The sequence below is a fragment of the Labeo rohita genome, unplaced genomic scaffold (genome assembly GCF_022985175.1).
Source record: "Labeo rohita strain BAU-BD-2019 unplaced genomic scaffold, IGBB_LRoh.1.0 scaffold_120, whole genome shotgun sequence".
In the NCBI taxonomy this organism is placed as follows: Eukaryota; Metazoa; Chordata; class Actinopteri; order Cypriniformes; family Cyprinidae; genus Labeo; species Labeo rohita.
In genome coordinates this window covers 68496-83125 of record NW_026127340.1, presented here as the reverse complement: position 1 = coordinate 83125, position 14630 = coordinate 68496, and the positions used below count along the sequence as shown (strand labels likewise).

The window sequence follows — 14630 nt, the reverse complement described above, 5'->3', positions numbered from 1 at the left end:
CACAAAACAAGCTGTACAGTAACTTGCACCTATTTGAATGCCCACTGAGGTATCTGAAACAAATGAAGTGTTTATAGTTTTTTTCAGTCACATAGGCTAGGTTTGTTTATCCTAAAATAATCCTGAAGCTCTGCTTTGGGTTCTTTTGACCAGCCTTTCTGGGATAATTTTGCAGTAATGACTGGCTTGCTGTGCATTTTCCCTTACCTAATGACAGACAAGGGTTTTTATATATAAGAGCTATATAGCTAAATTAATATTAAATCTAAAATGGAATAAAGGTGTAGTGATTAACCCTGGATGTGATTTGTATGGATTACTTTTATCTGCTTTTTATATCTCCCTTTTATCCACACTTCTGATAAATGTCTGAAATGTGTTCAAAATGTTTGACAGCTTCTAATCACGAAGTGTGTAAATTATATAAATATTATATATAAAGTTAACTGTTAACTGAGTGATGCAGCTTAAACCATTATTTTCTACATTGTCTAAATTTTAATGATGACATTCTCATCATCCTCTGGTTTTTGAACAAATCGCACTTTTTTAATTGCAGAAAACAAATCGCACCCCTGTTTAACCATTCAAGGACTTATTAGCTGTTTTCACTGCGTCACAATTTTGCGCGTTCACGCCAGCCGGAAGCTATTAACTATTAACGGTTTTCATGAGTTTGAATTGGAGAATGCAAAATGTCCGCTGTTTCCTATCTGTTAACCACAGTTTACAAAGCCAAACGCGGAGATTAAAAAAGAGACAGGACTCAAGACAAGACAAGACAAGACAAGAGTGGGCATCAGAAAAGCTTTCCATCGCTGGAGGAGACTTAAAAGCGCTTGAAAACAGATGAAGAGCTCTCATTTTGTCTGCCTGACAGGTAAATGCCTTACGTGGTCACGCTTGGTTAAAGTTAACTAACGGCTGGTTTCTCAGACAGGGCTTAAACTAAGCCATGATTAGGCCATAGTTCAATTAGGAAAGTAATTTTTGAAACATGCCTTAGAAAAAAACATTACTGGTGTGTTTATTGAGACAAAATCAGGGCACTGACATATTTCAAGATCAATCAGTGCAAGTTTCTTTCAGTTGAAACAGCTCAGACTTTCAATGCCTTGTCTGTGAAACCAGGGGTGTATGTTTTTGCCAAAACAGTCACATTTTGATGTTCATAATGATTTGAATTACAAACCCTGCAGTAAATAAGCCAGTAGGAAATAATGCATGTATGTTAAATGTGTTAACCTTCATAGGAACGAAAATTCATTGATTTAGCAGAGCCAACCTCCTTAGAATGACTTGTAAGCTACTGAAATGTATACATATCTATGTTTATGTGTACATCTAGCCTATGTACTATGTAGGCCGACATAAATCTTAATTTGCTCATACATAAATGACCCTAATGATGAATAACTTGACTGCATACTTTTGTAATATTTCACAATAATCTTAGTCAGATGTCTGTGTGGGGCATTGAAAAGCAGTTTCCACAGCACAGTAACACTGCTGCTCATTCTTTTCATCTGCTGCACTGGATTTTCAGGATTGTCTAACTAGGCGATAACTTTATGGTGATGGGCGGGTTTCACAGACAGGGCTTAGACTAAGCCAGGATTATGCCATAGTTTAATTAGGACATTAAAGTAATATTTATAAACATGCCTTTAAAAAACATTACTGATATGCATCTTGAGACAAAACAAGGACCCTTGTTTTATTTTAAGATCAATCAGTGCAAGTTTCTTTCAGTTGAAACAGCTCAGACTTACATTTTAGTCTGGGTTTAGGCTTAAGAATTGTCTTTGAAATCGGGGGCATGTCTACTTCTATGTTTTGATTAAAGTTATAAGCTCAAGTAGGTTTTTGTTCAAGCTCTGAATATCCTGTTGCCACTGTGGGCTGCAGAACACAGTAGTACAGAGCAGAATCAGACACGTGTGGATTTTGAATCGTCAGAGGAACTGATCTTGAAGTAGAGTCATGTTTGGAGTGAAATCGTCCCTTAAACTCAGGGGCTTCCTCTCCATCTCCAAATTTATGTCTGCGTAGAATATATTTTGGAGAGTCAAAACCGTATTGTCTGTACCAGAGTAGAGTTGGGTTTGAGCTTGTAGTATTGTATGTACAGTGCAAAGTTACTGCATCCTCCTCTTCATATACTGATTGGAAACTTTTCAGCTGTTTAACAGAGTCTTGTCCTCTGCATTCTGTGAGGAGAAAAAATAATTTTAGTAAATTTGTCTAGAAACTGACAGGTAGGAAAAATGCATGCGTAAAAAATGGTACATTACCCATGCAAGTTGCAAACAGGATTACAAGAGTTTCCACACAGCTTCTCATGGTAATCATGATATAAAAGACACCCAGAAGTAAACAATGTTCTCTTGAATCTAACTGGAATTGCTGGGATGATCAAACTCCTTGTGAAGTCCTGACTGTAAGAGTGGAGCTGTATATATTTGTTAAAACATCTCCCCCAAGTGGAGGAGAGCAGACATGCATCTGTCTAATGTGAGGTTCTCTTTTGAAACCAGTACCCACCAAGGCCGGTTCTACGCAGGGGCAAGAGGGGGCAGTGCCCCCTCAAATAAATGTCTTGCCCCCTCAAATCAAAATTTTGAAAACTTGAGAAAGCACATGTTAATATACTCACAAAATGAATATATTACAAGTTGACAAAATGATCTGCGGTAGCGGAAAAATCCGCCGAAAAAGGGACACTACACAATACGGTATTAGATTTTCCTCATGTCTCTGTCCCTCCGCTGTGTGTATTCATTCACAGGCTGCAGCGGACGCACACACGCGCACACACACACACTCCCCCCCGCTGAGCCCTCGGTAAACATCCAATCACCATCCGTATGCAAATTAGTCAAGAAGCAGGCTAACGTAGTGTTGTGTCGGATTTCAGCGCGGTCACCGAGTGGAAAGACTTTGAAGAAGCTGCAGCGTTTTTATAAAAAAAAAATATATATATAATACGATCTGTTCTATAGCCCATCTGCTTTTCGTTTTTTTTATTATTATTATTCATAAGACAACCTTTCAGTTTTGTAAATATTCTAGTTATAGTGTTAAGTCTTACTTTAGGTTAAACGTTTTTGAGAATTAGACCAACCATCTAAGATAAATGTTATGTCGTTGATTGATAAAATCTGGATTAAGGATATTTTATTCTATTTTATTTAATTTTTATTTTTCAGTTTCCCCCCTGAGGGATTGCCACCTTATTGTGGTCAGGGGGTTTGCGTGCCTCAGTGACCTTAAGAGCTATACCAGCAGGAGCTTAGTCTTCAAGTGGGACACCCAAGTTGGACAGGTCTGAAGGTAGAGGCCTGACAAAGTGCAATCCACTTCTCCAGGCTTTGGACACAGCTAACAACACAATTCAGCAAGGAAAATACTGTTACTATAAGCACAGGGAAAAAAACAGTGCTCGAACATGATGTGTACACATGATGCCCCCTTCACATTTCTGACTGCCCCCCCCCATATGTGCCTGTCTAGAACCGGCCCTGGTACCCACACAATTAAATGATACTGCAGTGCAGTTAAATGTTTATGTGTTCTAATTAATAGGGCTGCAACGATTAATCGCACAATGTCGTGAGGCGCGTTTAGTCAATGAAGCCGGTACTTTGATTAGTAGTAAAGCTCCATCACGTGCGTTCAGCTGGAGCGGCAAGTAATACACAAAGCCGTAAAGCACTGACAAGCTAAGCCAAATCGCGCGCAAAATCGAATTGGATTCCGGCTTCATTGACTAAACGCGCCTCACGACATCGTGCCATTAATCGTTGCAGCCCTACTAATTAAAGCTAAAGAAATAATAATCATGCAATTTGATTTCCTCTGTTGTATTATTTAGTTGATTTGTCATTTTAATACCCTCTTTCAATTAAGGAATGTCTTTACACTCAAACTATAATCATAAATAAATATTGAGTTAAAATGAATATTAAAATAGAAATATTTTTGTATATCTATTTTGCTATTGAGGATCACTGTGGTTTTTGTATGGAGTCGGATGATTTCCTTTCACTGTGGGCCGCACAGCACAGTAGTACAGAGCAGAATATGCCACTGCAGCAGGGAAGATCTCTATCTCCATGTGTTTAATATCTTTTTTGTTGAACATTTTTATCCCAGGAATCTGAGGAGTAGCATGTCTTATGATTCCAGACGATTCCATTATGAGGAACTGAGGTGCTGATCCAGGGAACTGACGGTACCAGTATAAATTGTAAACCATGCCAGTGTAGCTACAAGATAGGATGACTTTTTCATCTGCTTTAGCAATTACAGTATCATTGTTGGGGTATATAATGTCTTCAGCATTAGTAACACCTGAAAACAATAAGGAGAGCAATGAGCATGTTTCAAAATCAGAATACAAAAATACAGGGAAACAATTTTAAAGTACTAATTAGTTGAATCTTACCTTGAAATGCTATTAGGAGATATTCTATTAATAGGACTACTGCAAATGTTGACATGATGCTTTGCCAGTCAGTAAAAAAGGCCAGGTTTACTGAAACAAGAAGCTTCTTATCGCACTGTTGGAAAGCTGCTCTATACTCCTCCTCCTTTTAAGTGTGTAAATCTGATGTGAGAGTAACTCTTACTGTAAAGTGCCTTTCATTTCACATTCAAATGTAGTATAAAGAAAACTATATATATTTTTTAACTATTTTTTTTATTTAAAGCCAGTCAAAATAAACTATATACAGAGATTTAGATGTAGAAACTTTTAAGCTTTAAAAATTTAAAGTACGTTGCAGATGGTTGAATGGGGTTGTAGTGATTTATGTATATTAATCACATGTTGCATAATGAAATCTAGTAGTGCTGAATAAAGCACATGTTTTAATAGTTTTGTGTGATTTAATTGACATGCAAGATGTGTTGCATATCACAGTGTCATGTTTTTGTGCATTGTTTGGAGGTGTTTTAGTCACTGTGGGCTGCAGAGCACAGTAGTACACTGCAGAGTCAGTTACACGCAGATTCTTGATTGTCAGTGGAACTGAATTTGAGTCCAGTCGGGCATCAAATCTGTCTTCATATTTAGAACTGTTGCTTGATCCAAGTTTGTATCGCATCAGCATGTACTCAGGAAGGCTGTTAGTGCGCTGAATGTACCAGTAAAGGTATGGAGTTCGTTGAAGTGTTTTAAATTCGCAGTTAATAGTGACCTGCTGTCCTTCAACGGCGGTTGTTTTTTCATTTGTCTGATTAACAGTGTCCTTGCCAAAGCATCCTGTCAAGGCATAAGAACATGATGCATTTAAAATAAGCTTGTTATCAGTGACATTTAAATTGAAATGCAACAAACAGGAAAGTTCTTCTTATATAGTTGTGATTTACCATATTTAAGGACAACAATGAATACAATGCATGCCCGGAAAATCATCTTTGCAAAGACAAAGATAAAAAAGGCACTGATGAAGGGGAGAACTTTGTTTCTTCTAGTAACTCTGCAATTTGAGTGGTTGTTTTGAGGTCATATCATGGCACAGTAGGAGTAGTAGGTTTATATTGCCATCTTCAGGATGAGTGTGATCATGCTTGACTTGCTTGATTTAAATTGATGAATGAAACTGAATTGAATAAATGAAAACTGTCATAATTTGCTTACCCTCATGTCGTTCCAAACCTGTATACATTTTTTTTTTTTTTTTTTTTTTTTTTTTTTTTTCTGATTTTGAAGAATGTTGATACAGTATCCAAACAGTTTTAGTTCCTGTTGACTTCAGCTGTACAGTATGTCTGTAAATCTTATATTTTTTTCTGTAGATTCTGTTATGTAGGTTGTAATACCACTTAACTCTGCTGTTTGGTCATTTTTGACTGAAACATTTACATTTTGGTAAATTTATTTATGTATTTATTTATTAAAAAATTTATCGGATTGGTGCAACATGTGGTAAAGGTCTTGGCACTTGCTATGTGAACACAAAAAAGGCATGGACTTGATTTAAAAAAGGTTAAATGGTTGTGAAATTACAGCATTGGAAACAAATGAGAAATTTTTTTTTTTTTTTTGAGATGTCAACCTCAAACTTGATTTGATTAGATTTGACTGTTGGATTAATTGTGAATGTTTTTGTATAAGTGTTGAGTGTGTTTCAGTCACTGTGGGCTGCAGAGCACAGTAGTACACAGCAGAGTCAGACACACGCACATCCTTGATTGTCAGTGGAACTGATGTTGAAGAGGTTTGTAGATTTGCATTAAATCTCTCCTTAAAGTCTTCATCCTCATCGCTTAATGCAGCGTTTCTCTTCAGCATATATTTTGGGGCTTGATTTGCTTTGTATTGGTACCAGTAAAGTGTTGGGAAAGCGTTGGTTTTGTATGTACATTCAATAGTCATTGTTTCACCTGCAGTAGCAGTTTGAACTTTTGTTGGCTGAGTAACACTATCCTGTGCTTGACATTCTGAAAATCAATACAAAATATCTGTAATCTATATCTATATTAAAAAGCCTAAAACTGAAATCATGAAATGGAGAATGTAAAAAATATAGAAAATTTCTTTACATACCGAATGAAAATGAATAAAGAATGACTGAAAATGTGATCCAGACAGACATTCTGTAACTGTTGCTGAGCTGTAATTTTTTTAAAAAACGCTGTCAAAAAAGCAAAGTAGTCTGATTATGTACTCTACAAGGTGACGTTGGTAACCTCAAACAAAGTTGAGCTCCACCCATTGGGAAGGTGTATATTTATTATCTTGCTCAGCTGCACATCTTTTAGAACATCTTTGGTTTTAAAGTTAAAATTTTTTGTTAATCCTGTTCAGAGGTCTTTTTCTGATAGATTAGAAGGATAGTTCCCCCGAAAGTATTTATTATTATTATTATTATTTATTAACCTTCAGCCTGTTTCAAGCCTCTATGAATTTCTTTCTTCTGTTGAACACAAAAAAAAATATTTCAAAGTAAGTTGGTAACCTAACAGTGGACTGTGAGTAAATAATGACTTTTCAGTTTTGGGTGAACTGTAACTGCACATGTTGTTGTATACACATAGGGGCAGTGCATATCTTCATGCTTCAGTAAATTAAGCAAATGCAAGTGTACATGGTGTTATAGTGATGACCAAATCATCTTAAAAGAGTGACTAAAAAAAGGGCATTGTTTATGAAAATAGAGAAGGGATTTTTTCAGGTTAATAACTAATGGTCCCAGCACTGGGGATGCACAAGTTAGTGCACTCTCAGGGCTGGGTTGCAGCAGGAAGGGAATCCGGCGCAAAACGTGCCAAATTGGCTGTGCGGATCACTCCGCTGTGGTGACCCCTGACAAAGGGAGCAAGCCGAAGGAGAGAGAGAGGTTAATAAAATAATGGTGTAATTAACCAGTCACATCATTAATAAAAAAAAAAAAAATAGCAAATATCATCAACCAGCAGGTGGTGTAGCTCAGCACCATGTGTTTTTGTATGAGTGTTGAGTGTGTTTCAGTCACTGTGGGCCTCAGAGCACAGTAGTACACAGCAGAGTCAGACACACACACATCCTGGATTGTCAGGGGGACTGATTTTGAAGTTTTGTTGTGATCTGCTTTAAATCTCCCCTCAAAGTCTTTGTCATTTTGTACAGTTGTAGCAAATATCTTTATCATGTATTTGGGGATTCCATTCACCTTTTGTTGGTACCAGAAGAGATACGGGGATGGATCACTTGTTTCATATGTACAATTAATTGTTACAGATGTGCCTTCAACAGCAGTTTGAACTCTTGTATTCTGGTCAACACTTTCCCGAGAATCACATCCTGGAACAGAATTTAAAGCAAGATGAATTAACATTCTGCATGTTGTAATATGGATTTGGAGACTCAAAAGCATCCTACTCACCCCAAAAATATGTTAGAAAGATGAAAAAATGTCTTCCCCAGTGTTTCATTATAATAACTGTAATGTGTAATTAACAGGAATGAACTGTTTAAATCCCCTGAGAGCACAGTTGTTTCAGCTTGTGATAAATCTGTTACTTAAACCGCACTAACAGAGCAGTTGCACCAGGGTTTGTTTTAATCAAACCAAACATGACCAGTGTGAACACACCCTTAAATATCATCATATTGTCAGTGGCTGGGAGGAGCTTGTTCTGTTGAATGAGTACATGTTTGTTCTCTTCTCTTCCTTTTTCTTCTCTTCCATCTTTTCCATTTCTTAGGTTGTTTCTTTGTTTTTATTGTTCTTAGTATGTTTTCTTTATAATTTATGCACATTTCTGACTCTTAAACATTTTCTTTTATTGTCTTAGTAATCAGTAAGTACTTGACATGTTGAACCAATGTGTATAAAATATTGAAAGTGTATGTTGCCTCATACTGCTGGAATTATTAGTGGGCACCCTCCATGTTGGTTCTTCAAATCAAGTATATTTTGAATTATTTTTATGTTTACAAATGTATTAATACAGTAGATGTTTCTCCATGTTTATGCTTTTGATCAGATCGTTTCTGAAGATTTTTTCAGTTACTGCTGAGTTTTACTCAAATGATTAATAATGTGGAGAGTTGGTGTATTGTTTATTACTAATGGGAGTGTGGCTAATGACATCATGTCCAACCACTCCTCTCTCTCCCCTGTATACTGTAGGTTTCTTTTGATTTTGTATGAGAGAGAGGCATCCTGTTAACACTGTGGGCCTCAAAGCACAGTAGTACACAGCAGAGTCAGACACACACAGTCTATGGATTGTCAGTGGAACTGATTTTGATGGTTTCACCTCAGAGTAAAATCTCTCCTGGAACTCTGTTCCGTTAATTCCTCCTCCATATGAATTCCTTTGTAACACAAGTTTAGGTGATTCATCTGTTCTCTGTATGTACCAGAAAAGCTCTTGTGTTGTTGAGGCTGTAGTATATTTGCAGTCCAATGTTACTGATTCTCCTTCAAATTGAATATGTTTCACTGGCTGATCAACCTTGTCATCTGATTGGCATCCTGTTAACACAAAAGAGTAATTCTGTGACAAACAGCATTATAACGTAGAAACAAAACCAATCATTCAAGAGTAATATACCAAACATACCAATAATAACTAATCCTAATATTATTAATGTCAGCCACAGTTTCATTGTTTGTTCTTCAAGGTGATAAAGTGGTACCCAAAGAATAGACAAATCAATCAGTAACTTGAAAAAGTGAGTGATTCAGACAAAGTAGTATAAAAGGGAGGAGCTCACAACACTGTCAGATACTCACTGTTAACAATATCAGTATAGAGTTGCATAGCTCCCTCTCCTGGTTTCTTTATAGAGCTACAGACATTTAAGGAATTTATTTTCATGATTTAACTAATTTACTATATTGTTTATAAATACTTTGATTGTCTACATCACTGTGTGGACATAACATAATCAAACTGAATTACAAACAGAGCATGTATGTTATAATATTTTTCTAGTTTGATGACATATCCTATCCTCTCCACTCTAACATCAGAACTGTTCAGCAGGTGTTACCCCATTCTGTTATTTACAGTCTCAGTGGTTTACAAAAGATGTACCTGTGGTATAATAAACATTTGATTACTGACATTTCTGTGGTTTGATACTCATTTGATTGCTGTTGTTCAAAGCAATAACAGTGTGTTTGAGTTTTTGTAAAGCCTCTCAGGGATTTTGTATCACTGGGCTGCTACTCTTAGAGCACAATAATAGAGAGCTGAATCTGATAGAGTTACACCGTTAATAGTGAGTTCAGTGGATGTTTGGGATGCAGTTGGCTGAAACCGTTGATCTGTTTTATGCTCTCCACCATATGATCGAGCACCTTTCCACAGTAAATACTGAGGTTCTGTGTTAGGATACTGTCTGTACCAGTAAAGATAGATATAATTGCTGCTGGTATCATATGTGCAGCTCAGTGTCACAGACTCTCCTTCTCTTTTTATTATATTAGTATCCTTATTTGGTGTAATGCTGTCAGCAAACACACCTGCAATAAAATAAAAGACATAGCAATTGCACATTAAACCCTCAGCCCTTTCCATAAACCAAAACATAATTCTTTTCAAAAAAAAAAAAAAACACATTGGAATAAAATATATTCACCTGAAATTGATATTAGAATCAGCAGCAGACATATCTCCATGTTAATACCTCAGTTTAAATGGTTTTGATCACAGCTTCAGGAGGTTTTGGTATTTGAGAGATTCATCCATATGCAAATTTTTAATAAATGAAATTATTATTGAGATGGATGCATGGATAAATGACTGCTGTTTATTTTATGTTGTAATTATCAGGTGCTAAATGCAAAGTTATAAAAAAGTGACTCTTTTTATGCAATCTGTTTTTACTGAGGATCTTAGAATAATCTGCTATAAATAATAATAGGAATTGTTGTCTTACAATTATTATTGCCTTAAACTTCATTAAACCATCACTGTTCTTACAATTCATATTAGTAAATCTGGCACAGCTTCTAGTTTAATTCCCATTTCGTATTGAATATTTTAGCTCACATGAGAAATCAAATAATGTAGTTCTGGTTTTGTAAATTTATAGATTAAGAATTTTTTGTCTTTTTATTGAAATGTAAAACAAAAGTTATTTTTCTACAAAATGTCAAATTTATTTTGCTGTAAAACAGCAATTTGTTCTAGTTCTTTATCACATCTGCCCTCCTCTGTTTTCCTCATGCACTCCTAAATTGTTCAGCAGGTGTTACCACATTCTGTTATTTACAGTCTCAGTGGTACATGTGGTATTATAAATGTTTGATTATCGACTTTTAAAGAAATAATTGTGTGTGTGAGTTTTTGTAAAGCCTCTCAGGCATTTTGTATCACTGGGCTACTACTCGTAGAGCACAGTAATAGTGAGCTGAATCTGACAGAGTTGCACTCTTAATAGTGAGTTCAGTGGTAGTTTGGGATGTAGCCGACTGAAACCGACTATCTCGTGTATCAGCAGCTCCGCTGTATGATCGAACACCTTCATACAATAAATACTCAGGTTCTCGGTTTGTATACTGTCTGTACCAGGGTCATTCCAGCTGGAATCATCAAATTTTGGAAAAGTTCCCCACCTGACCTCCTCAGATTTGTCTGAAAAAAATCTATGTGATGGGTAATATGCCCAATAGATCATATACAAAATTTCAGGTCTCTACTGTGCGTACTTTTTTCACAAAAAATCTGTAAAAAAGTTTGTTTTTTACCCCGTTTTGGCATCACAGTCTGAGTGACCATGTTCAGACTGAAATATCTCCAGACCTAGTTGTGCCAGGTCCGTGAAATTTTCTGGGCTAAGAGTCCTAGTCCAGAACTGCATGAATTACAACTCACAGCATTGTTACTGAATTTACACCTGAATGCTGGCCCTCTACTTTTCTTTGAAACTATTACTTTAAGGGTTTTCAGATGTCCATAGAAACCTCAATTTTCAATGTATAAGCATCAAACTTGGTAAATGGTCTGATATGTACCATGTCTTTCACATCCTTTGATATCAGACAATAGAGTCTGATGGATGTTGAGATATTAAGGTCCAAAAATGGGGAAAAAAAACTCATTTACACCAATGTTCAGAGCAATATTTCCCATGAATGACACTAGGTGTGAACATAAAACTTGTTTTTTTTGAAAGAGCATATTGTTATTGATAAAATATAAAAAAATTAGGATGGGGTTTTGCCTCATTTTTCTGTAATGATTTTTTTAAAACTCAGAGTTTCGTCACTGATCCTATTGTTCACTTTTGCTATTCAACTTGGTGTGGGCATTTCAACAGAATTTATTAATGTTCCACTTATACAGAAAATACAAAATACAAAAAACGTACTTCCAGACATGAGTCACTTTAATAATGTATACCACCAACACAAATAAATGTGTGACATAACAGTTACTGAAAGTTGTTCATGAAAGTGTCTGAATCCACAGTTTCATTTTCTTTTATGACATAGCATCGTCCAGTGGAAGTAACTGGCACATCAATTTTCATTATGATGTGCTGGAGAGGCACCCAACAGACATCTTCCCTTTTTTGCCAAAAGTAGCCTCTAGCTGGGCCATGGGGATGCAAAAAAAGCACTTGAATGTCTTGCTCTGTGTCAGAGATGTCTCTGATGATACCAACCCACCATTGTCGGTCATACACACAAGTAACATATTGTCCTGGGACCATATCTGTGATGTGAAGGCCTTGTTCAGCTGGGTCAACCTCAAAGTTGACATGGAATCCTGGTGTTCCTGATACTCGACTGACCTCAAAATTGATCATTGTTGACTGATTGACTGATTGATTGATTGATGCTAGATCTCATACCACCTGAATATTATTCTTTCTAATCAATATTGCCCTGCTTTCTCAATGAAAATGGATGTATTATTCACTGGATTGGGTGGAACATCAAGATTAGGTACTTATGTTGCATTCCATTGAATGTCGGTAGTTGGTGAATCCGAGTTAGTTCTCCCGATGTCCGTCGTAAATGCGTTCCATTGTAACAGTTGGCAAAAATATGGATGCCTATGGATAATTCCAACCGACTCGGTCTGCACTGAACTGGCCCGAGTGTGTGTTTCGGAACCCCAACTTAAGTGGCCGTTACATTGCACTTTCCCGAGGTGGAGGTCGGATTTCCCCGAGTCCCGAGCACAATGGAATGCTGCATTATAGCATTAATTTAGGCATATGAGTTCAAAATAGCTGGTACTACAGTAGTTGTGAATGTCACACAACAATGATTTTTTTAAAAATTATTACAGAAAAATGAGGCAAAACCCCATCCCAATTTTTTTATATTTTATCAATAAGAACATGCTCTTTCAAAAAAAAAAGTTTCATGTTCACACCTGGTGTCATTCATGGGAAATATTGTTCTGAACATTGGTGTAAATGAGCTTTTTTCCATTTTTGGACCTTAATATCTCAACATCCATCAGACTCTATTGTCTGATGTCAAAGGATGTGAAAGACATGGTACATATCAGACCATTTACCAAGTTTGATGCTTATACATTGAAAATTGAGGTTTTATGGACATCTGAAAACCCTTAAAGTAATAGTTTCAAAGAAAAGTAGAGGGCCAGCATTCAGGTGTAAATTCAGTAACAATGCTGTGAGTTGTAATTCATGCAGTTCTGGACTAAGACTTTTAGCCCAGAAAATTTTATGGACCTGGCACAAATAGTTCTGGAGATATTTTAGTCTGAACATGGTCACTCAGACAGTGATGCCAAAACGGGGTGTGTGTGTGTTTTTTTTTTTACAGATTTTTTGTAAAAAGTACGCACAGTAGAGATCTGAAATTTTGTATATGATCTATTGGGCATATTGCCCATCACATAGATTTTTTTCAGACAAATCTGAGGGGGTCAGGTGGGGACCATTTGATGATTCCAACTGGAATGACCCACCAGTAAAGTAAGATATTACTGCTGCTTGTATCATATGAGCATCTCAATGTCACAGACTCTTCTTCTTTCCTGGTTATACTCTTATCTGCTTCATTTGGTCCAATACTGTCAGAAAACACACCTGGAGGCGCTTCAGAACCACAATCCTTTCAATGAAACTTAAAAGGAGACAAATCAAACATGCATGTAATTGATGTAAAATTTTCTCTCTACTCACTGAATCCAGTGCTGAACATGTTGAAGCTTTACCTGATATAATTATGCTGATCAATAAATATTTCTCCATTTTCATTTTTCAGATCTGAACTGTTTTTAATGAATGCACTGGCAAACTGATTTGCTTTATATTAATAATGTGGGTGTGGATTGTGATATTAAGACCTGCCCCCTTTTCTGCCAGAACACAGCAAAATTTATTTTTGATCGTGACTGTCATTTAACATTTATTATTATTATTTAGCATTAATTACTTTGGTGAATTAAAAATATTGATACAATAATAAAATGAAGCTTTTGTACATTTACATGTGTGACAATGAATGAAGGATGATTGTATCACAAAATTGGGATCAGCACTGAATAAGGTTTTTGTTTAAGAGTTGAGAGTGCTTTAGTCACTGTGGGCTGCAGAGCACAGTAGTACACAGCAGAGTCAGACACATGCAGATTCTTGATTGTCAGTGGAACTGAATCTGATAACATTTCAGAGTGAAATCTCTCCTCAGTGACCTGATCTCCTCCATATTTTCTCCTCAGCATGTATTGAGGAATGTCATTTTCTTTCTGGATGTACCAGAAGAGATTTGGTGTTGCTGTTGTAGTTGCAGTAAATTTGCATTGTAATGTGGCTGATCCTCCTTCAGCTTCAGTTACATGTTTATCTGGCTGATCAACTGTATCAGGTCTACATTCTGCAAATATATGATAATCATGTTACAATGACACTATAAATAAATAATAATAAAAAAATAATAAAGTACATAATTAAGTACGTTTAAAGAAATTAACTTTACATACCAGGAATAACTAATGCAAAAATCAACACTTGCAACCATAGTTTCATTGTTTAATATCCAAGTAACATCCAAGCAGTATGATGCAGTCCTGAAACTTTGAGTCTGTTATTCAAAGCCTTAGTGTTGTTAGTGATAATGAGGAGGAGCTCAGTGCACTGTCAGATGAACATAGATAACAAATGTAAGTATAATGTTAATATCACCCTCTCCTGGTTTCTT

At 36.3% G+C, this 14630-nt stretch overlaps 1 gene segment (V, D, J or C); it reads right to left on the bottom strand.

Annotated features, from left to right (window-relative positions):
• Nucleotides 1-10817: 10817 nt before the first annotated feature.
• LOC127157770 (T cell receptor alpha variable 18-like) lies at nt 10818-13681 on the bottom strand. The segment is given in 3 exon segments: nt 10818-11013; nt 13396-13516; nt 13645-13681. Coding segments are annotated over 3 exon segments (354 nt in total).
• Nucleotides 13682-14630: the final 949 nt, after the last annotated feature.